Genomic DNA, 23,419 nt, shown 5'->3' with positions numbered 1-23,419 from the left:
TGCTGAGGGTTCTGGGCTGGTTGTTGTCTCACTCAAGGACACTGAATTAAGCTTCTATGTCACCTTGTTTAAGTGCCTGATTAAATTAAACCTTGCCTGACTGGATCGAGTGATGTATCTCTTTTCTTTCCTACTCTTTTTTTTTTCTCTTTTTTTTTTAAAGATAACTCAAATTGGAAAGTTTGTGTCTTCTGTAGGACCCGGGGAGAAAAATCAATCATCTGTCAAAAGAGGTTCCTCGGGGGCAGGGGGGGCTGGCAGTGCCCAGGCCTCAGCTGTGCCCCACACTGTGAGTGCTCATTAGATTAATCTCTGCTGAGGAGCACCTGGGGACAGCAGCAGCCACGGGTGTTTGGGACCCAGCCATGGGTGTCTCCTGGTGAAGGATCTTTTCCCACCCAGAGGTTCTTGCTGCTCAGCTTCATTAGATGTTTAAGTTAGGGGAAAAGAGCATCTGTTTGTTGTGTAAACAAGCAGCTTGTGTGAAAATGTCATGTGCAGAGGGTTTGTGAGGCAGGAGGTGTCTGTCTTCACCGTACCTGGATGCCAAAACCGGGGCTGCTCCTCTGTGTCAGGCTTTGCCAGGAAGCCCAGACTTTTTTCCTTGTGACTTTTCCCCTTGGTTGTCCTGTTCACCCTGGCAGTTCTCGCACATGCTGCCGGGAAGGACGGGATCTTTCCGGTGTCTCACCCAGGCCCTGGGTCACATCAGCTTTCCATCTCTCTGGCAAGGCCCCTGTGCTCATGTCTTTTCAAGACCAGCAAAATACGGATCTCCTGGGTCACTAAAGGGAATCTGTGAGGGTATTCCCACCCTTTTTGTGGCCTGGCAAGCCCAGCATTATTCTTAGAAGGTGAGCAGAGTGTTTTTCAAGGACGCCCGACCAGAGGAATGTCGTTCCTCGGTGCGTGGGATGGAGTCTGGGCTCGTGTTGGCCTGGGAGACACAATCTCCCAAGAACAGTTTTATTTACTCTGTGCCACTCTTCCCCTCCAGTCAAGGATGTTCTCTTGCAACATAATTGGTCCCAGTTCCCACCTTAGAAAGCTGTGATGTTCCCTGCACTGCAGCTGCTTTTAATTTTTGGGGGATTGTTAAAAGTTCATGAAAATAGTCACGTTTTAGACCATCTGCTGTGTGCAGGGAGATAAGCAGCGCATGGGCTGAGGGCCAGGGGCTGGGACAGGAGTTGGGAGTGTCCTCACACTGTGACTGCACCTTCTCAACCCTCCTTTTGCTTGTCTAGATGGCTTTTTCGAGCAAGGACTGCTCTTGCCATGCTGTTGTCCGGTGTAATTAGTCCCGGTCTTGAGTTGGGGATCTGTCCTGGTTAAACCACGCCAGGTTCTCCCTCTGCAAATGCTAAACAGTCGTGTTGGGGTTTGGCAGAGGAACCTCCTGCTCCATCCAAGGGCACAGCAGTGACTGTGGAAGAGATCACAGCTACCCCAGACCTGAGGAGTGCCAGGAGAGAGCATTATAAATACATTTTGGACGTCTTCTGCAAAGACTTTGAAAGGGGATCTTGAGATGAATGATTCAAACCGTTGACATGAGGGACTGTGGGTTGACCTGTTTTCACAGTAGAGGGTTTTGAGCATGTCCCATCTTGGTTTTGCAGACATGAAACATTGCTGCTTCATACGAGCCTGGTGAAAAACCAACGCTGCTCGTTTCATCTGCAATGCACAGAATCATTTCTGTTTCCTTTTGAGGCTGAGAGCAAAAGCAAAGCTTTAAAGAAGAGAAAAAAAAATAAATAGAAGGAGCTGCAACTGGTTTAGCATTCTACAAAGTTTCTCTGAGTCCTCCAAATCTTTAATTGACTCAGGAGCATAAAATTGAGAAGGGGAGAGAGTGAGAGAGCGTGTGGAGTGGCGCGAGTGATTTGAATAATTTATTGTCCTTTGAAGTTGCAAGAGAAATTTCAGCTGCCTTGGGGAGTAATTTCTCCCCCTTCTGAAAGGGTTTCTCCTTATTTTAAGCTCATTCAGAGGCTGATAGTTTTGCATTTTCTGCATAATTAATGAGCATAGCTCCCCCCACTCTCACACAACCTCTAAAGAATGGTGGGGTGATGAAACTTGGTGGTTTTTTTAATTAATAAAGTCAAATTAATTTGGCTGTGTCCTCTTCCTCCCTCACCTCTGTTGGAATTCATGGATTTATTGTTAAATTAGTCTGAGCGTGCTGCTAAGATTCACAAATCTTTAGCCTGGACTTTGATTTGTATGAATGGATTTCTAAAATGGTGGTGTAGGGTTTTTTTTCAATTCAGCTCAAAGATCACCTTGAGACTGGTTCCAGTGGGCTCCCAGAGAGCCAGGGAGATCCTTCAGCTCTTGTTTCTCTTTGTCTGGGGAGCACATGCTTGGCTTGGAGGGCTTTCTGTGTGTGTTGTTTCTGTATGAGAGCTATGAAATGCCCCTTTCCTTCTAAGATCTGCTAATTGGGGCTAATTCCAGTAGCTGCCCCTGGAGGGATTGCCTTCTCCTGATGAAAGGGGAGGGATTCACCTTCCCAGTGCCTGGAGGGGCTGCAGGACAGACTCCTGGTGAGAAGCCATCCCTTGGCAGGTGTCAAACACAATCAGAAACCTGTCCTGCTCAAACAAAGCTCACCTTCCTCAGTTACTGCCTTGGACAGTAGAATTTAAGGTGGCATTGCTGCTGCTTTTCCATGTTTCCATTTCTCTCTCACTCGTGCCTTGCACTGTTTTTCTGGCTCACTGAGTCTCTAGTTATCTCAAAGCTGAACTCATCACGTTCCCACTGCTGTCAGTTCTCAGCAGTGCTGTTGGATTCTCCCTTTTTTTTTGATTCTTCTGTGTTGATGTGCCCACTACAAATCTGAATGATGAGCAGTGTGGCTCAGAGACAGAAATTGCAGTGACTCGTGTGGTAGGAGTCAAAGTTCATCGTTGTTAAAGGTTGTGTTCATCCATTAGTCATGGCTTTATTAGGTTCTGGGTTCTTGTTTTCAAGATCTCCCATCTTGAGTTCCCTTGACATCCCAACCTCAATACTGATAAGCAATACAGGCTCAAAATATACTGTTAAGACTCAGTGTTTCAAGCTTGTATATCCCGAATCTCCTTTTGTTCCATGGAGAATGTGGGGTCGGATAGGAATGATGCAAAAAACTTTTGAAAACACCCCAAATTCTGTGCTGTAGGAGCTGTACCTTTCCCTGTTCTTGTAGACCAGGAACCTTCTTCTCTTTGAGCCTGAAGGGAAGAAGCAGACAACAGCTAGGAAGTGGAAGTAACACAGCTTTTATTTACAGGATTAGGAGAGCAGAGCTTTATCAGATGATGTTTTATTTGCCTGGTGTGCCTTTCATCCCCAAGTGATCCCACATATGAGCTGGCAAACCTCGACTGGGGTCATCCATCCCCCGATCTCGTGCAAGTAGAGCTGCAGCCCCTCCTGAGCTGGTGATGCAAGACAGGACTTAACTGTGCGTTTACAGTTTGCAAAGCTCTGTGTCACATCCCAAACCCCAGGGTTGGGGCTGATCTCCCTGATCCCATCCTGGGGGCTCCCAGCTCTGCCCTTTCTCGGAAGGACCATGAGCTGCAGGAGCTTGTAGCGGTTTGTTTTCCCCGTTGTGCTGACTCTGCTGTCACTTTGTGGTGGTGCAGGACTGAGGCTGGGCTGTATTAAGATGGCATGGCCCCCTGGGAGCTGGATCCGGGCTCGTTAAGCTTTTTCTTCTTGCAGGCTTGTCCCGTAGGAGATGGTTTTTTCATGTTCTGGTGTCCCCCCCCGGACTCGGATTCTTTAGTGACTCAGAGCAGTGGAAGTTGAGCAAAGAGCCAAATCCTTTCTAGCTGGGTCTTTTCTCAGTAGGTGGTGACTCGAGCTGCTCCAGGATGCCATTATCAATGAGATGGCTGAAGTAGAAGCTGTCTTAGCAACTTGGCAAGGGCAGGGAGAGCTCCCTGCCTCAAGCTTGTGATCGCAAACAACCTGGGATTGCTGTCGTGACATTGATGGACAAGGGGCCCTCATTAAGTTGCCAGGACAGCTCCTTGGGTCTCTGGCTCTGCTCTGGGTTGTTATGCCTTGTTATGGGACCTGTGGACAGACATGGAATGAGATGTTGCTACAGCATTCATGTACCCCCAGGGTCCACGTTGCTGAGGCCACGTGTGCTCCTTTGTTTGCTGGAGCTTCCTGGCTGATCCCAGGGCTGCCATCCTGCATGAGAGCAGTGCTCATCTCCTTCAGCTCTTGCTGGTCACAAGGAGCAGCTTCCTTCCTGTGTTGTAATGCCAGGAGATGAAGGAGAATCCTGGCCAGAGGATTCCCACCAACACGCTCCTCTGCCCCTGGGTTTGGTCTGTGCCAGGGAGGGAGGGTGGGAGCAGAGAGCAGCAGTTGTGCACCTGCAGTGCTCACCATCTGAACTGGTGAGAGAAGGAGGTGGGGAAACTGAGGCACAGGAGGAGGATCTTTGTGGGATGTGGCCACAGAATGTGTTGAAAAGCAATCTCAGTCTTGCATCCTCCAGATCACGTTCCCTCCTGCACATATTCCATACCCTGCTTAGTGCTGCCTCTTTTCCCTCCTTTCCTGCCTTGTGTGCAGGGTCTCATTCTGATGCTGGGCACCAGCTCCCTGCTGCATTTGCTGTCCTTCCCTGCCAAATGCAGACCCCTTCACCCCCAGCATTAATCCTCCATTTCTCATCCGTTGAACACAAGCCCAGGTGATGCTTTGACCCTCACTGTGGAAGTTCTCACAGGGTGGGTGCTTTCTGCTGTGTGCTCACTACATGGTGTGAGATACAGGCACCAGTTTTCCTGCTGGGGAAGGAAGAAGAAGGCCCAGAATACCACCCCACTCCCTGCAGAACAGGGACATCTCCCTGTCCTGGCCCATCAAGCAGTTTTCATCCTGTATATGTGTATCATTACATGTGCCCTATTATCCCTTTGTATAAATCCCAGCTGGAGGAATGTTTTCCTTGGCTGTATCAAGGTGCCAGTCACTGGAGCTGGGGCTGATCCGTGGAAGTGACAAATACCCTTTTTGCCATGGGGTGAGGTGGATCCTTTCCATGCACAGGGATGTGTGATGGTAGCCTGGAGGATTCCTGCTGAAATGGGATAACCTCATCCCAGTGCTGTTCCCAGGTGATAAGGAACGGTCCCATCCCTGGAAACCAGCAGTTTAAACAGACCAGAAGGAAGGATTATGCTTCCCCTCCAGCAAGCAGGTTTTTCTCACCTTGGATGTCAGAACTAGGAATAGATTTTTGGTAGCCTCAGTCTCCTCCTGCCTCACTGCTTCAGGCTCGTATCTCCTCTTCCAAAGGGTCTGTATCCCAGTGCATTTCAAACAGGAGCTTGAAAGCTGTATGGATGTGCCAGATCCCCAAAATTACAAGCCTGATGGCGAGAACAGCTTGATATGATGCTGGCTCTGAATGGACTGCTGCCTCATCCTGGCTGGGGGGAGAGGTGGGAGCTGGCACCACAGGTAGGTGTTGGGCAGCCAGGGTAGTTAAAGGTGTATGAAATGAGTTCTTCATCTTCCTCACCCATTTTCTGCCTGTGTTAACTCCTGTGCTTGGGTCACGTCCTTCATCGCTGCCCTTCCTTCCCTGGGGCCTTGCAGGAAAGAAGGGATAATCATCCAGGTGACATTCCCCTATGTCCAACAGGGAACAGCCTGTGGTAGCACAGCTTTTCTGAGTCAGGGCAGGGCTTTGGTGGCTCAGCAGCAGGGGAATAGCAAGGTGGAAGTATTTCACTTCTCAGAAAATGTCCTCGATCTTTTTTTACCCTCCTTTGCCCAACCTTGCCAGTCCCGTCTCCCTGAAGGGAGCCAAGAGCTGCTGACAGTAAGAGGAAGTCTCTGTCTAAAGCCTATAATTATCCTGTCTGCCTTCCCAGAAAAGGCCAGTTGGGGAGCGAGCGTGCTCCTGTTCCAGGGACCAGCCCTGCCTTCTCCTGCCTCCCCAATTACTGCTTAATGGACTTTTTATGATGATAAGACGACTGGGCTGGGGAGAAGTTATTGACGGGGAAATGGAAAATAATTCACTCCCTGTTTGTTTGTTCTGTCAGAAAACCCTCATTTTACTTTTATTTGTGAGGCACCGAGAAACAGCCCTGGGAAAGAAAAAGTGCAAAATCTGTCCCCCGGATTTCAGGGGGACCTGGGTCTCTGCAGGGCCTCTCCAAGGGGTGTTCTCAATCTTGTGGAGTGCCTCCACAGAGACTCCTCCCCGGTCCTGTGCCCAGTTTGCAACTCTCACTCTCCTCCTGAGGAAAAATGTGGATTCTGGAGCTGTCTCCCTTGCCTCTATCCCTCTCACAAGCTCCCCCGCTCCCTAATGCCACTGCTTTGGAATACGGACCCATTCCAAACAGAGCATTCTTGCTCCCCACTCTCCATCTGTGTCAAATTTGGCTGCTCTCTCCTGTTTTCATCTGCTCTGTAGTTTGTCTCCTCCATCTAGTCTTCACTTCCTTGCTCTGGCTCTGAACACCTCCCTTCTATCCAGCTTGCTCCAGTTCTCTTGCACAGAGTCATGGAATATCCTGCCTTGGAAGGGGCCCACAAGGATCATCAAAGTCCAGCTCTCGGCCCTGCACAGGTCAGCCCCAAGAACGTGCCATTTCCCTTGTTGATCTCTTCTCATTCCCACTGATTTTTTCCATCCTTTCTACCTTCTGCTCCACGTTTTGTCTCCCGGGTCACTGGTGTGGCAGAGCTGCTCCTCTGGCTGTGCCTCCACACTCCCATCCCCATCCTTCCAACACAGGGCATGGATCTGTGTGCAGTCAGACCACAGCAGCACGTGTGTGTCAAACACACTTCCTAAAGCAACCAACAAACAGTGGGAGCGTGGCTGGACCCCCATCTCACATTCCTGGCAGGGTTTTCAGGAGGGCAGATGAAAGCACAACCACCCAGGGCTGTGGTTGGGGAGTACCTTGGGCTCCTTCTCCGATTGTGAGCCCGTCAGCAGTTGTGGAAAAGGGAGATGGAGTTTCAGTAGATCAGCAGAAAGGTTCAGCCCAGAAACCAAAGGAAGAGGGAGGAGGAAGAAGAGGAGAGGAGGGGGGTTAACTCTGTGCATGGCAGTGGGAACACCATCAGATTCCTTCCTGGTGGCTCTGCAAGTTAGCAGGGGGTGAGAAATAACAGGGAGAGATGTCTCATTCCAGCTGACATGAACTGGTTGTTGGAAGATTCCGAAGCTTTTGTCTGGCTTTTGATTTTTAACATCTTCTCTCCCCAAGAAGTACCTGTTGGAGAAGGTCTCTGAGTTCCCTCTGGTGATGTTTTTGTGGTTATTTTGTTTGTATTTCAGTCTTCAGAGGCTGCAGCTGTGTTCAGTGCCACCCGGGGTGCTGAGTGCTGAACAGAGCTGTTCCTAGACCATCCCTGCTCCAAACTGCGTGTAGTGTCTAGACCAAGACAGACAGGCAGGTGTGAGAAATGAGGGTTGTCACCTCCCTGCTACGTGTGGCAGCCTGAGGTGTGGGGAAGGGCGAGTTCCCAAGGTCAGCCGGCTTTGCACCAGAGCCAGAGATCTGAATCCCAGCTATGGGAATGATCTGCAGCCTGGAAAAGCAGATTGGGGTGTGCAACTAATGGCAAAATAACATTGACCACAAATGGCTTCGTGGTCTTAACTTTTCCCTTTGATTTGAAAGGTGGAGGTGCCTCTGTGTGTGTCCATGTGCACAAAAAAGGGTGAGTTTCCATCTGCTGAGTGTTCTTGAGCAAGGATAAAGGTTGTCACTGCCTAACATGCCCTGAATCTCTCCTGCAGCGTGGGCACTCTCACAGTGGGCAGATCCACGGGGAAATGTTGGGCTCAGCACCACGGGGCTGTTTGCTGAAGGTCGAACGGGAGCGGTGAGCAAAAGGACGGCTGGGAGCGTGTGTAGGAAGGCTCATAAACCGGCCAAGTGGCAGGAAAATGGCCTTCCTGCTGTGCCCTTGCTTCTGCCTCGGTTCCCGTGGCACTCTGGGGCGCAGTGGAGAGCGTGCTCCTTCCCCAGGGTGGGATAATGAGGGTTTACTCACCGGAGAAGGAGGAGCTGGAAGCGGCGCTTTGTGTGCCGGCAGGATGGGCCGCGTGGGCTTCCACGGAGCTGCCAGCGGGGACCGAGGGCTCCAAAAATGGAAGCAAAACCTTTTAAAGTCCGTGTTTTGTAGCTGGCTTTCTTTTGTCTCCGTGGATTGCTGCTGCTTGTGGGCGAGGGGCCCCTTCAGCCGGGCTCCCGCTGCTCAGCGCTGCGGCCAGATGGGAGAACAAGTGGCTTTGTCTTTATCTGAGGTCCATTGTTGAGGTGCTTTCCTGGGGCTGGCAGGAGGTGGTGGGAGGGGGTGAGCACAGAGGTGAGTTTTGCCATCTGAAATCAGCCCCAGGTCCCTGCCGTGGGGCTGAGGGTGCGGGGAGAGAGCTGGAATGGGGGTCAGGAGGATGCAGAGGTGCAGAGGGGCAGCCTGGGGCACAGAGGGACACACACACTGGGGCAAATACACAGTGATGTGGTCAGGGACCATCCTCCAGCCTTTCCCTTGGCACCTGTGGGGCCAGACAGGCCTGTTACTGTGACAGTGACACGTCCAGGCCTGTGGGAAGTGGCTGGAAGGGGACATGTCCCTCTCCTTGTGGGAGCAGCTTTCTGCTTGGACTGCCCCACAGCTGGCAGGTGTAGCTGAGGAGGGAGCAGCAGTTTTGGGGCTGGAATGTATTGGGGTGGTGTGGAGAAAGCTGCCCCTGCCTTTGCATGGTCTGTGAGGCTCAGTGCATCCCTGACCTCCTGGTCCCTCCACAACCCTCCTGTAGTGCCACAGGAGGGACACCCTGCTCCGACCAGGCTTAGGGAAGGCAGCAGAGGGACCCTGGTGCACCTTCATAACTGGCTTTTTCTTTTCCTTCCCCCTCGTCCCGCTCCTGTCAGCTGTCAGCTCCGATATGTGGAGCTCATTTGTGCTCCTGCCTCTCTCCCACCCCTCAAACCACCTCTGGGTTCTCCACCCCTTTCCCTGTCTTTGGCATTTGATGTCTCAGACAGGCATATGGTGGCCGGCCTGTCTCCCTCGCTGCTCGTCCATCACCCGCTGTTCACCACGGCAGCCGTTCCCAAGGGACATTTGGGTTTAAAGGCTGAGATGTCCCCTCCTTTCCCCCACTCCTACATCTTTCCAGCTTCCTTGCTGTAGAGCTGCTCAGCCTGTTGTGTCATCTGTGTATCGTTAGCAGGGAGATGTTGGGGTGGTTTTAACGTGACTGCGTTCGAAGAACTTTCCCTGCTTTGGTGTCACATGAAAGAGGGAAGGAGGGGAGGGGAGGGGAGGGGAGAGGAGGCAGCAGCATCTTCCTCTTCATTGGGGAAACTGCCTCAGTGTGCAGCCCTGGCACGTGGGCTGATCCCTCCCGTGTGCCTGGGGGATGAGTAGAGACCCCCACTCTTTCCAACTCGCAGCTTCTTCCCAAAGTCTGCGGGAGCATCCCAAAATCCCTCACACAAAGCATTAAAAATATCCACGTTTGATGTGGATACCAAAAGACATGTGTATACACTGCTCAAAATTAGGATGCAATATTCTGCTTTAGAGGTGTTTCAGATGCACCAAAATGGCTTTAAACTGAAAGAGAGTAGGTTTAGATTAGATATTAGGAAGAAGTTGCCTTCCTAAGGCCAGGTTGGGAAGAAACTCCTTCCTGGGAGGGTGGGGAGGCCCTGGCACAGGTTGGGCAGAGAAGCTGTGGCTGCCCCATCCCTGGAAGTGTCCAAGGCCAGGTTGGACGGGGCTTGGAGGAACGTGGGCTAGTGGAAGGTGTCCCTGCCCATGGCAGGGGGTGGGACTGGGTGGGACTGGGATTCCATGGTTCCATGATTCTGAGCAGATGCCAGCACCGCCTGTGGTTCTCCAAGCCTGTGATTTGGGGAGTGGCAGCAGCAGGAGGTTGGTTGCCTGTGTGGGGTGACGGGAAGGCGAGCGCAGGGTCCCATCAGCTCCCGGAACATCCATTGGAACCCCGGGCAGGGTCAGAGCAGCTGCCAGGGGTGGCAGAGGTGAGGCCAGAGGGCACCCAGCGTGTGCTGGTGCAATTACAGGGCACAGGATGGATGAGGAACGTGTGTCTCTTCCTTGCAGGCCGTGGCAGCTCTCCAGCGTGTCGCTTGCCCCGGCTGCTGCTTTTGGGAAGTGCGTAGGAGGTGGGCAGGAGTGAAAGGTTCAGCTTGACTTGATGGCTTTCCATTAAGCTGTAAAGGAGGATCACAGGTACACAGCAGCCATCCGGTCTTTTCAACCTTCCCTCCGGAGACCCAGACCCCGCAGGAAGCCTCTTGTAGTAGGAAAATTCTTTTAAGCTCCAGATTTTTCCATTCCTGGCTTGACACTGCACAAAAAATAGGTTTTACTGCTTGGCAAGGCAGAGAAAGGGGAGGAAAAAAGATCTCTGTGACCACTGGACTGGTGGAGCTTAGACTCAGCCTTTTCAAACCTGACTTGTTTTCAGCTCTCCATGCAGGAAGGTTGGTGAAGTGATACAAAATCCCCTGGACTGCGAGTGTGAAGTCTGGAAACTGCGTTGCTTTGATTTTTATTTATTTATTTAAAACCGAGGTCCCGCATTCTTGGCAAACGAGGGGAAACACCTCAGACCCTCTGAGTGGGCTGACAGGGTTTCACATGGCACCTTGTCCCCGCTTCTGGAGGCTTTCAAAGCCGTTTGCAGAGCTGCAGGCTCAGCTCTGAGTGTGTGTCTCCCTGCAGGCTGGACCTGGCACGGCAGAGCTGTGCGGGTCCCACGCAGCACCCAGGGATTGGTCTCAGCTTTGGATCCATCACCACCTTGGATCATCACCACCTTGGATCATCACCACCTTGCCTGTGATAGCGCTGGCTCTCTGTTCCCAGAGGGGAGAGGGTTGCTCTGAGCTCGGCGTGGGCTGGTGACAAGTTCTGCAGTGACTGGGGGTGCAGAGGTGGAGAGCGCAGGAGGGGGGGGAAGGAATCAAATCTGCAGCTCAGAGGCTTGGGCAATTTTAAAATCAACAGTTTAGCTCTGATTTTCACCCATTTTTTCCGAGTGAGTAGTAAAATCAAATGGGTTGTTTGGTGGGGGTTTCTGTTTGGTTCCTTTTGTCTCTCGCTGTCTAACGGTGAGTCTCTCGTAGGCAGCTGGGAATTGCAGGGAGCTCAGGAAAAAACCTGTTCACAGACAGCTCAGCTTCCCCATCACCACACGCTGAGGTGACACCGGACCTCAGAAAGGGATGCTGAGCAATGACTCCAAGCTCACTGTTTTTTGGAGCACCGTCCCTTTCTTCAGGATGGAAATAGAACCTTGTTTTTCTCCTCAGCTGAGCTCTCATCATACTGCACCCATTTAAATGTACACCTGACATTAAGGTTTATTAGGGGCTTTTATTTTAGGAAATGAACTTGCATCAATAAAGTGTTCTTAAAAGCCCTGGATGTTTTTAGCTGTACCTTCAGAATTGACTTCTGCAAACTCCTCAGATATCGAACGGAGGTGAAGAGAGGAAGGAAGTCAGGCTGTGGGCAGAGTGAGCATTTATACTTTAGCCTGAAGCAAAGTTTGGGTTTTACCTTTCTCAGATGGAAGACAGATCCCCCAGTGCCAGTTCCTCCAGTGGGACTTGCTTGATAACCTTTAGCTGTAACATTGCAAAGAAGACTCTGACCTCTAAATATAGATTTGGATATTTATAAATGCGATGCTTTGTACACACAGCATTCGGTGGGACGTAAACAGCTCCAGCAAATTGTATTTACCTCCAGCGTGGAAACAAATGCTTGATTGCATCACATGAGCTTGCTCAGTGCCTTTTATTTATATACTGCTGGCCATGCCAGGCAGGGAAGGGGAGAAGGCTTCCTTTTGTCTTTTGACCCCTAAAAGACCCTGGAGACTTCTCTGCAGCGACCGTTTGCCCTCCTGTCAAGCCCTGTGGGAGGCTGTTTGCATCCTATTTTATAGACTCTGAGTATGTTCAGATAAATACACTCATTTCAGAGTCACGTGCTCTGCTTTTCTCAAGGAAAACAGACGGCAACTTTATGATCTGAGTGATTTTATTTGAACACAGCTGCGGCCTTGTGATTTAAATATTTCAATAAATTCTGAACTAACTAGATGAGAGGAAACTGCGCAAGGAAAACAGGTTAGAGCACGGAAGGAGGATTCCCAGAGGGGAGAGGCAATATGGGCTCTGCATGAACGCTCCTGGCCTCGGCTTCCTCTCCTGAGCAGCCCCTTGACACCTTCCTTGGTCAGGAAGCCCATCCCAGCATCCTCCCATCCTTGCTGAGGTGCTCGAAGGTAGTGGGATGTGGGTGGAAATCAGTGGATGGGCTGAGGGAGAGGTGCTGTGGGACCAGGTGTTGTTCCTTTGGGCCTGGGCTGGCTCAAACAGCCCGTGAGTGTTCGGGCATCGCTGCACCTCGGGGCAGCTGAGAGGAGCTTGAGGAGTTCCTTCCTCCAGCAGCATGAATTCCGTGTTTTTCTGGGCTCTCTGATGCTGGGCAGAGGGGAAGGGGAGCTGCAGGAGGGACTGCAGGCTTGGCTCTGCTCTTGGGCTTGACAGCTGGGCTGTTCTGAAGAGATCCCAGCTTGGGTTTGTTGGGCTGTGTCCTCTGCACTGTTCCAAGGGATGACGTACCTGTGGGAATGTACCCGTGAGGGCCACGGGCAAGATTTGCAGATGAAAGCAGAGGTGCTACAAGCCAAGGAGGTTTCACATGCTAAAGCCACTGGCACCAGCCTGTTTCACACCATCATCCTCAAGATCTGTTTGTGCCAAGTCCTGCTTCATCTGTATCATGGTCCTCCTCCCACCTTCTCCCACTGCCTTGGCTACGTTACTGTAAATCTCCCCCATTCCTTGGTGTTTTGGTCCTTTTCTTGGACCTGGGGAGTGCAATTCAGTGTTTCTAGATGTTGTTTTCAGCTCTCCCAGCTTTTGGTGATTATCATTAGATGGGCTTTGCAAGGGCAATTTCCCCCATGCAAAACAATTTAAAAGTCCACTTTTCAGGAGTAAAAGAGGCTTTGCACCATTGAAATCTCTTTGTAGCATCAGACCCTTAATTACTTCTTGCTGGAGCTTCTTCATATGTAAAAAGAAGGTAAAGACTTTGTTCCTAGAAGGCCAAGAGGTTTAATTTCATCTGGGGTTATTAAGAATAGCAGTGACAATGCTGTTATTAATTACAAACGGTGTTTATTAGAGTTTGTCTCTCCTTGTGCCAATGATGATATTTCTTTTTTTTTCTTAAAGGTCCCCCTGTGTTCATTAAAAAACCTGTGGACCAAATTGGTGTGTCAGGAGGGGTGGCCTCCTTTGTGTGCCAAGCGACTGGAGACCCAAAGCCACGGGTCACCTGGAACAAGAAAGGGAAGAAAGTGAACTCTCAGAGGTTTGAGGTAAGAGATGTCCTTGAGATCTGTGCCTGTGTGAAGAGAGAGACTGACACAAAGCAGCCACTGCTCCTCTTTGGCCCTTCTCAGACCTGATAATAAAAGGAAATTTGGAAGGGGAGGAGTTTTAACAGCAGGAGGAGTGAAATGCAAGCTCTTGGCCGTGTCAACAGCTGGGTTTGTTCCAAAGCAAGAGAGAACTTGGCTCACTTATGTTACTGGAGTTTTTCCTTTTGTTTTGTTGGGTTTTTCCCCTTCCTGGGATATAATATAACTTTTTCCTTCCTTAAGAGACCCTGGCTAAGCTGGTGGTTCTTCATCAAGGTAAATGCACCTTTCATCCCCATCCATGGCTCAGCATTTTAATCCTGGGACAGTCTGGAGCAAACATCACAGTTGGCAACCAGACCCAAGCAATTGGCATTGCTTAGATAGAAATGAGAGTGGAGGAACAAGGCCTGGGAGGTCATCCTGTGGAATTTGCTGTGGGACTGAGCCCTGCCAGGCAGCTGTGTGCTGAGAGGAGCTTTGTGGTGTCAGCTGCCTCTGCGGGTGGAGGAACAAGGCGGGGGCTCGTTTTTATTTTGTTTTCCTTTGCTCCATTTCCTCCTCCTTCACCACAGTTGTGCTCTGAACACCCACCCCACACACCAGCACCGAGGCTCGTCCTTTCAGAGCCCTTGAGGTGCACGTGGTGGGACGTGTTCACAGTGGGATCCACCACAGTGGGACCCTTCAGCTTCTCCCTTCCTTCAGCTGGGTGGGAAGGCTGTTAAAAACTGTGGGGCCAAGGCACAGAGCCCTACTGTTTCTGGTTTGGTGGGTCAGTGGGCACTGGCAGGGTTTGACTGTGGCAGTTGTGTCCCCTGGAGGTCAGGGCAGGGCCAAGCTGACCATGTTGGTTCTGTGTAAGGGTTGTGAGGCAGCTGCTGGAGTGTGTTTGGGGGTGTGTGTGTCTCTTTAGAAGCAGGAATTCACCTTCTACTTGCAACCCAAGGAGACTTACTCTGTGTGTGTCTCTCTTCTCCCCCAGACAATTGAATTTGATGAGAGTGCAGGTGCTGTTTTGAGGATCCAGCCCCTCCGGACTCCCCGGGATGAGAACATTTACGAGTGTGTTGCTCAGAACCCTCATGGGGAGGTCACTGTCCATGCCAAGCTCACCGTCCTCCGAGGTAAGGAGCACCCTGCCTGCCCTGTGCCAGGCTCACAGTGGGACCCTTCAGCCTCTCCCTTCCTCCAGCTGGGTGGGAAGGCTGTTAAAAAACCACCTCACCAAGGCACAAAGTCCTCCTGTTTCTGGTTTGCTCAGACCCGTCAGATCTGTTTGCTGTTCTTACCCCGGAGAGATGTAAAATTGCTGTGTAAGAAACAAAGCTGAAACTGGACCACTTCAGGGGGTTTGACTGGATGATGTGTTGAGGTTCCTTCCAACCTGAATTATCCTGTGACTCCTGTGATCTTCCCTCCCCTCCAAAAATTCCTTCCCCAGGTTTAGGAGCAGCACCAGAAACTCGTCATTATTCTCCTCAGAAATGTGGCACCAAGAAAACCTTTTCCATTGAGGAATCACTTGATGGGCTGGGGTTAAGATGATGTTTCATCTGCATGGGCTTTCACACAGTTGGTAGCAATGGCAGCCCCTTTTTCTTGTGCTAGATTCCTTCTGGGCATCTCTCCTCTTTCCAGAGGTCTTTTGCTCCATGCGCTCTCCAAGAAAACAGTTCCCCCTCTCCATTTTGTTCTGATTCTTTTTTCCACTTGTCCCCATTACAGAGGATGTTTACATGGATGCCTCCTTCATGTCATCTGTTTGAAATATGCTCCCTGAACTGGATGTGGGGGAGGGAACAATATGCTGTTGCTCTGGACGCCTCTGGATGTTTGCTGTCATTACCCTGGAGATCCCTAAAATCCCTGTGTGAAGGGCTGAGCGAGGTTGGGTGCTGAAATGGACCCATTTTAGGGTTTAGAACACCCATCAGTGATGTTTTCTGTTCAAAGCACAGGTGATCCTGGCAGGGAGGGGGTGGTGGATAACTGCCTGAGAGCTCCCAGAGGAGTTTAGCTCGGGAGCATTGGCTGTGAATGAAGCCATGGGCTTTTTAGCAGGGACACGGGCAGTAAGAGCCTTTCATCTAACAACAAATTTAGGAGCTCCAGGCAGTGTGTGACCCTCAGGCCAAGTGGCAGCTCTGCCTGTGGGGCTGTTGCATTTTCTTCGGCAATTTCAGTGTTCATCTTAAATCCTTTTGTTTGAACAGGCAGCGAGCGTGTCCTTAATGCTGCAGAGTGAAACTGGTGAGCAGATCCCAAATGTAGAGCAGGGAACAGAGACCAGACATGAGGGCCACATGGCAAAGCCCTCGGCCTCCCCTCAGAGCAGGGAATATCCCTTCTGCTGCCCTCCTGGCAGGCTCTGTGCTGTCAGGATGCTGCTGCCTTGGAGGTGGGCCCGTGGTCCACTCATGCCTGACAGATTTGTGTAGGTGCACTCAGATGTCAGAGCAGCTCCTCTGCCTGCCGTGGCATTTAACCTTCTGTTAGAGAAACGTGGTGGGATGGATCTGTCAGGAGCTTGGAATGGCACAGGATGACAGGAGTGTGTTAACTGTGGTTATCCCAGAGGGCTGGGAGCCTTATTCCTCACACTTATTCCCATATATATTCCTTGGGAGCTGTGACAGTTTGGGAGAAGTGCCCCTGCAGTCAAATTCAAAGTTTGTACCCCTCAAATGCAGCTACCAGCAGTGTCCAGGGAAGGTTCTCCTCCAGCTGCTGCCCTCACCAATCCCCTGGATTCTCACAGTGGTTTTAAGGCTTTCTCCCCCAAAAGCAAGCTGCAGTTTATGGAATCATAGAATCATTAAGGTTGGAAAAGACCTCCAAGGTCATCAGGTCCAATCTGTGTCCCATCTCCACCTTGTCACCCAGCCCAGAGCACTGAGTGACACATCCAGTCATTCCTTGGACACCTCCAGGGATGGAGACTCCACCACCTCCCTGGGCAGCCCCTGCCAATGTTTACCAACCCTTTCTGTGGAGAAATTCTTCCTGATGTCCAACCTGACCCTCCCCTGGCACAACATGAGGCCATTTCCTGGTCTTGTTACCTGGGAGAAGAGACTGACCCCCACCTGGCCACAGCCCCCTGTCAGGGAGTTGTGGAGAGCAAAATGGGAATGCTGAGCTGAGCTCAGGGACTGTCCTGAGGGACCAGGGCTCTCTGTATGTGTCTTTGTGCAGCTCTTCCTTCTGGGATCAGCATCATCCATTTGTCAGCCAGGGGGACAGATGACAGCACAGGGGCTGCATCTTCCCACTGCCCCACTAATTCCACCCCTCGCTGATCCCACCAGGACATTCTGCCTGTGTGCTGTGCTCTCACAAGCTCTCCTGTTCTGTTTGGGAGCTGGTTTGGGGTCTCTGTTTCTGACTGTGCTGCAGCAGTGAGGGCACCCATCCATGGAACTTGAGGGAGCAGGAATTAACTGCAGGATGGGCTGAGACAATGCTGAAGAGCATCAAGGAAGCAGATTTTATAGCAGACCCTCCCCTTCCCTGCCCAGCTGGAGTTATTCCATCCTTAATCATTCCTCAGCTTTCACACAGCAAAGATTGTCTCCTCTTTATCCGCATTTTTAAGTGCTGGGAGAGTTAAAAGCACCAAGCCCAAATGCACTGATCTCCACAATGACAAAGTGAGCATACTGGCAGCCAGGCCTCTCCTTCCCCTCCCCTCTTCTGCACTCACCCACTCTCCTGTTTGTCTTTTCTCTCTTTCCCTGCACGGCCTCCTCCTCCTCTCTGTCTCTTCTCTCACTTGCAGAACTGATGCTGAGCACAGAGAGGGGGCTGCTCCACGGCTGCTCCACAGCCTGGAGATGGATGGGAGCTGTCATTTGCAGAACCTGGTACCTTGGCACACTCTGGAGCACGGAAACCTGGGCCCCAGCTGCTGCCAACTGCGCCAGGGGCTTTGGAGTAGCTCTGCAGCCCTGTGTGTGTGCTGTAATCAGACAGACGTGTCTGTACCTTTGTGCAGGAACATTAGAGGGTTTCCTCAGCACCAGGGCAGTCCCATGAATGGAAAATAACGCAGAAAATATTTTCTCTTTTCAGAAGAGAAAATGAAATGTTTTTCCTTACTAGATGCAGCTGCTGAAGGGATTGGGAGTAAACCCATTTTTGCTTATCCACGTGATTACTCCTGGATCAGACCCTGATAGAAACCCGTGTGCCTTCACTTAAAAACAGGAAACTGCAGGAGAGGAAACCTTTGGGAGCTTCTGAGGAGCAAAGCTGTGATGGACAGCATTCAACTCACACAGAGTCCCTTCACACCAGCTCTGCTGGCTTGTTTGTCCTTCCTGCTCTGCTTCTCCAGGGATCCCAGTTTGGTAGGGCTGTGGAGACTGGCTGTTCTTTCCACAGCTGGCTAGACATAGTGCCTGCAAACCTGACTCCTGCAGAGCTTGAAGAAAGACTGGTTTTGGGAAGCATTTTCCAGTTGTTGTTGACTCCAGCTGCTGTTATTTTTCGTTATAACTTGGACAGGAAGGAAGGTCATTGGCACAGACACCCCAGCTCTCAGTTGGTGGAGTTTCTCTAAGCTCCCCACTCCCAGGAAAGACATTTGTATCTCTATCTGTATGTCCTGGGATAGATACAGGCATAGAGAGGTTGTGGACTCCTCACCCCTGGAAGTGTTCAGGTTGGATAGGGTTTGGAGCAACTTGGGATAATGGAAGGTGTCCCTGCTCATGGCAGGGGGTGGAATGAGATGAGCTTTAAGATCCCTCCCAACCCAAACCAGTCTGTGATTCCATCTGTATCTATCTATGTCTACATTTATATCATCTGTATCCACAGATCCATATTGCAATGATTATTATTACTTCCTGTATACAGATTATACTTTCCCTCCAATTCTTTAGTAGCCTGTGGGAGCTGGTAGAGTTCTGTGGAGGTTACCTTTGTGAGCTGTTAGTAAATGCAGTATGTTCCCATAAAACCCAGTGATTAGTCCAGTTCAATGTCACGGAACAGGATTTACCGTGCCCTGATCCATCGCTCGCTCCGTGCTGGCCAGTGCCTGCTGTTCCTGAGGGCTCTGCACTCTGGAAAACTGAGGAGAACAGGCTGTTAGGCATGTCAGGGCTGCTGGAGTATGATTGAGGCTGCTATGGACAGACTTTCAGACCTACTTCTTCTAGTGATTCCCTCTTGATCTTGTTTTAGGAAGTATTCAGATGTTTGGCTACCAATTGCAGCCCGAAACTCCCCTCACACATTCCTACTCCAAGAACACATCTGGTGTGGGCATGTACAAAGTTCTAGCAAGATCCCTGCTGTTCTGTTGGTTTTTGTGTAATTGTTGGCTTTAAATCAGCCAAAGGTAAACAACAAGCAGCTCTGGATGCTCAGCAGAGAACAGCGAGTCCCAGGGGAGCGCATGGGAGAGGGAAGCTGCCCCCTCTGAAATGTTACCTTGCCATTTGGAAAATTCCTGGCAGTCCTTCTTCAAACTTGACTTGTTTTGCTTTTCTTGTAGTGACCTGAAAATTGGACAACGTTGACAGCAGATTAGTTCTGTAGCTTATGAATAACATCAAAGTAATTTTAACTCAGATGCCTGTAGAAGGAGGGCACGTAGGGACACATTAGGGAACACAGGCATTACCTGCACTATTTTGGAGTCCAACACACATATCTAAGTGTGTATTTATTGCCTGTAAGCCTACAATTTTTTAATAACATTGTTAGGCTATTACTGTTTTCATAGTAAACCTTTCAGCTCTAAAGAAATGGAGTCACCAGAGCGTGAGACTCCTCCCTGCATTAGAGTTGTCTGGCTGGGAAATAACAGGTACCTGAGGCACAGGTACAGACACATGGGTGGAAATAACCTGTTGATGTAGTTTCACAAGGTGTATAGTGCCAGGATACCTGTTGGGGAGAGGACAGCTGTAGCTGTTCGTGAACTTAATGACAAGAACAGCGATGAGTTCAGGAATGCTGGCTTTTGATCCTCATTCTGCTTAAAAGTCGTGTCACTCGAGCTGCTTCATCTCTGTGTTCCTGGTTTTCCACCCTGAATGAGGACAGTTGACTGTGTAGAGACCATTCAGCATTCAGATCTCCAGAGGAGAGGGAAAAATCCCTCCTCCTCTTCCCTTCAGAGCATCCTCGTGGCTTTGTGCACCGAGTCCATGGCGCATCTGTGCACGCTCACACCCTCCTTTCCTCTAAATTATTAACCAGCCGTGCACACCCTGCGGGGGGAAAGAGCGGCAGCAACACCCGCTTTATCTCTCTTTATCATCCTCTGTTCCAGCACAGCTAATTAGCTAAACCCAGAGCTGCCACCTTCCAGAGTGACAAGGAGACAGGGAGCACCCCTGTCCCCTCGCTGGGGCCGGGGACCCTTGTTTGTGTGCCCAGGTGAGATCCGGGCGCGTCCTCCAGCACGGAGCGTGTCCTCGGGTAGGATTTATTATAAATGAGAGCTGAAGTGCTCTTTCCCTGCCTCCCTCCATCCCTCCTCCCCTATCCTTTCTCACTCTACTTTGTTCAGTGGCCTTGAGGTGATTCACCAGCTTTGGGGGGGTTTAAACTGCTCAGTCCAAGCTCAGGTGTGAACGAGGTGTTGGGATGCTCCATTTATGTGGCAACTGCAACGCAGGGAAGTGTTTGCCTGCATAAACCAGCACAATTTCCAGCAGCAGCAGCTGCCCAGATGTGCCCTTGAAGCATCTCCAGCTTGTGTCTGGTTCTTTTGTTCCTGCAGTTGCCTGAGCTGCTTTCAGAAAGAGAATTCACAACCCAAACCGTTCCTTATTTATTCGGGAACAGGCTTGGGGTGGTGCTTGGGGATTGATGGGGAGGGTGGCAGGGCTTGTGTGTGCATGTCTTGTGGGGATTGTGCTGAGGTTGTAATTGCATTATTACAGGGAATCCAGTTGTTAGGGGATGGAGGCAGTTTCACTTCCCTGGCAGGAAGGAAATCTGAGCACTTGAATCAGAGCAGTGTGTGATGTTCAGCGATGATCTGATCCTCAAATCTGATCACGCCTCTAGTCGCAGTTGTTTTAATTAAACTCAGAGGAATTCTGCACATTGTGCTGCGAGATTAACATTTTTGTTTAATTAGAAACACTCAGTAATAATAGTTGTACCAGGCCTCCCCCAACACACACACATGTGCAAACACACACACACACACCCTACCAGGCAGAGGATCATTCTCTCTGTGGATTAATTGGTTCATGGAAGGAAGGGGCTGGGGTTGGAGGCAGGTGGAGCAGCATCACCAGGGAGCAGGATAAAAGCAGTGATCAATAATGATGTCATCTGCAGCCAATGCGGCAGCGGCTCCTCACCGCTCAGCACGGCTGGGGAAAGAGCAGGAGGGAAGGGAAGAAGATGTTAAAAGCCTGGCTGAAAGCTGTGCAGAGGCACAGCAATTCCCTGGGCCCCCCTGTCCTGAGCTCACTCCTGGGGGGGCTGGGGGTTTGCAGCACAGGAGGTTTGGAGAGTCCTGCAGTGCCCGAGCACAGCCTGGTGAGCTCAGAGGGCTGGTCCAGTCCCTGGTGAAAGGTGTGTGTGTGTGTGCACAGTTCAAATTTAGGATGCAATGTTCTGCTTTGGAGGTGCTTCAGGTGCACCAAAATGGCTTGAAACTGAAAAATGGCTTTAAGCTGACAGAAAGCAGGTTTAGATTAGATATTAGGGAGAAGTTGCTGCCCCTGTGGGTGGGGAAGCCCTGGCACAGGTTGCCCAGAGAAGCTGTGGCTGCCCCATCCCTGGAAGTGTCCAAGGGCAGGTTGGACGGGGCTTGGAGCAAGCTGGGATAGGTGAAGGTGTCCTGGCAGGGGGTGGAATGGGACGAGTTTTAAGGCCCCTCCCCACCCAAACCAGTCTGTGATTCTGTTTCTCGATGAAGTGACACCCTTATACAAATGTTTGTCCATCCTGGGAGATCTGCATTACTGGAGCAGTTCTAATGGGACGTGGTTCTGTTTGTGGTCAGATTCCTGTGCTCCATGAGGAGAGGTGTGGTTAATACACTTCACTCTCCAGTGAGTCACAATAGATCCTTTATAACTCTCCAACAATGGTCAGAGGCAGGAAACAATGCACGTTTTTTATCACACAATTGAGGCATTTATCCTTTTTTTTTTCCCTGCAGTAGCTGTGCACTGCTAATAACGGAGTTGGACAGAGTTTGTTGGCCTCAGGTATCAGAGCATCACACACACCTTTAGCTCTGCCTTCAGGATTTTATAGATTTTTAGAAGCTGAGTGTGAGGCACAGCAGTGTGGAACAGCTCTTGCCCAAATCACATGTGTTTGGAGCTCACACAGAGCTGGGATCTGGTGATTCTGCTTCTCTTACAGGATGGAGCTCTGAGCACCCTGTTCTAGTGGGAGGTGTCCCTCACAGTAGGGAGCTGGGTTTAGATGATCTTTATGGTCCCTTCCAACCCAAGCCATTCTGATTCTGTCAAAAGGCCCCCACCGTGGCAAGGCCACTCTTGTCCCACCATCTCTGGGTTCAGCCACATGTAGTTTTGCTCCATTCCTCCCGATCCATCATGTGCCAGCCTTAAGAAATGAGCTCTTGGTGTGTTGGCAGTTTGGCAGGGTGGCTCCCAACCAAGGCCAGGGGCTCCAACCCCGTCTTGGTGCTGCTGTGAGAGCTCCCACCGGTTTCAGTGGGGAGCTGGTTGTGATGTATGTTGCCTTTTTAGAAAATCCCACCATTTTTAAATCCTCTGTGTTATTTCCCTTCTGTTCCCTCACCTGCTTTTGAGATGGATTCAATGCCACAGGCTCCCGAGGCTGTGATTCCTTGACATGGCTCATTTGAGATGATGGAAAATCCCTCTCAAGTCTCACCCTGGTTCTGGCATCCTCCTTCCAAGCTGCCCTCCCCCAGACACTCACTTTCTAGGAGGGGGAAAAATGGCATGTTCCAGAGCTGTATCAGCCAGCACGAGACAGCTCTTTTCCATTCCACAGGAGTTAAGAAGTGGTGACAAATATTACAGGGGAAGCACTGGGGTTTTGTACGAGTTACCACAAATTAGTCAGCATTGGTCAGGATTGCCCTCCTCACCCTCATTAGGGAAGGCAAAGGCAGGGTTGAGAGAAGCAGGAAGCTCAGTTGAGCCTCTCTGCTGGGTGCTGGTGCCACGTCCCTCTCCTGGGAGGGCAGCAGCACTTGGAATTAATAAATGTGGGAATCACACCCTGGCTGACAGCACTTGGCGGATTGTTGTTACGTGTGTCCCCTCTGGTCACTGCAGCTGGATGAGATTTTCCTCTCCTTTCTCTCCCAGTCCCACTGTGTCTTTGACAGCCCTTTCCACGTGGGTTCTTTCATTATTTCTCTTGTGTAGTTTGTTTCGTGCTGTGAGGTTTTGGAGGGAGAAGGTGAACCCTTTCCTTTTAACTGTGACTGTACAGACTGTTCTCTGCAGTGCAGGGAGCTTTGCCACCCCTGTGCTCTGTTCTGCTGTAAAAACCAGTTAAGTGCCACTCACTGACCTGACAGAGCTTCACCTGGAGGAACTTTGACATGATGATGAACATCATGAGGAGCAGCTGGGGGGACTCAGCCTGGAAAAAAGGAGGCTTCAGGGGAAGGACCTTCTCCCTCTCTGCAGCTCCCTGACAGGAGGGTGCAACCGGGGGTGGGTCGGGCTCTGCTCCCAGGGAACAAGGGACAGGACGAGGGGAAACAGCCTCAAGTTGTTCAGGTTGGATATTAGGAAAATTCCTTCACTGAAAGAGTGATTAAATATTGGAAGGGGCTGCCCAGGGCAATGGTGGGGTCCCCATCCCTGGAAGTGTTCAAAAAATGAGTTAACGTGGCACTTGAGGACATGGTTTAGTGGGCAGGTGGGACTCAGTTGAAGGTTGGACCTGGTGATCCTGGAGGTCTTTTCCAACCTTAATGATTCTGTGACTCCATATTCCTGT

At 50.7% G+C, this 23,419-nt stretch overlaps 1 protein-coding gene across 16 annotated transcripts in view; it reads left to right on the top strand.

The window, feature by feature from the left end:
• Nucleotides 1-23,419, top strand: part of PTPRS (protein tyrosine phosphatase, receptor type S) — a 158,552-nt gene that overhangs the window by 62,381 nt on the left and 72,752 nt on the right. For all 16 annotated transcript variants that reach the window (XM_027706167.1, XM_027706160.1, XM_027706159.1 and 13 more), the window contains 2 exons: nucleotides 13,293-13,438; nucleotides 14,466-14,607. In XM_027706167.1, the coding sequence (XP_027561968.1) occupies nucleotides 13,293-13,438; nucleotides 14,466-14,607 (288 nt within the window). The remainder of the gene's footprint in view (nucleotides 1-13,292; nucleotides 13,439-14,465; nucleotides 14,608-23,419) is intronic.

Source organism: Neopelma chrysocephalum, unplaced genomic scaffold (genome assembly GCF_003984885.1).
Source record: "Neopelma chrysocephalum unplaced genomic scaffold, ASM398488v2 Primary Assembly neopelma1_365, whole genome shotgun sequence".
NCBI lineage: Eukaryota > Metazoa > Chordata > Aves > Passeriformes > Pipridae > Neopelma > Neopelma chrysocephalum.
The sequence above is the reverse complement of the archived record's forward strand: the minus strand, read 5'-3'. Positions and strand labels throughout refer to the sequence as shown.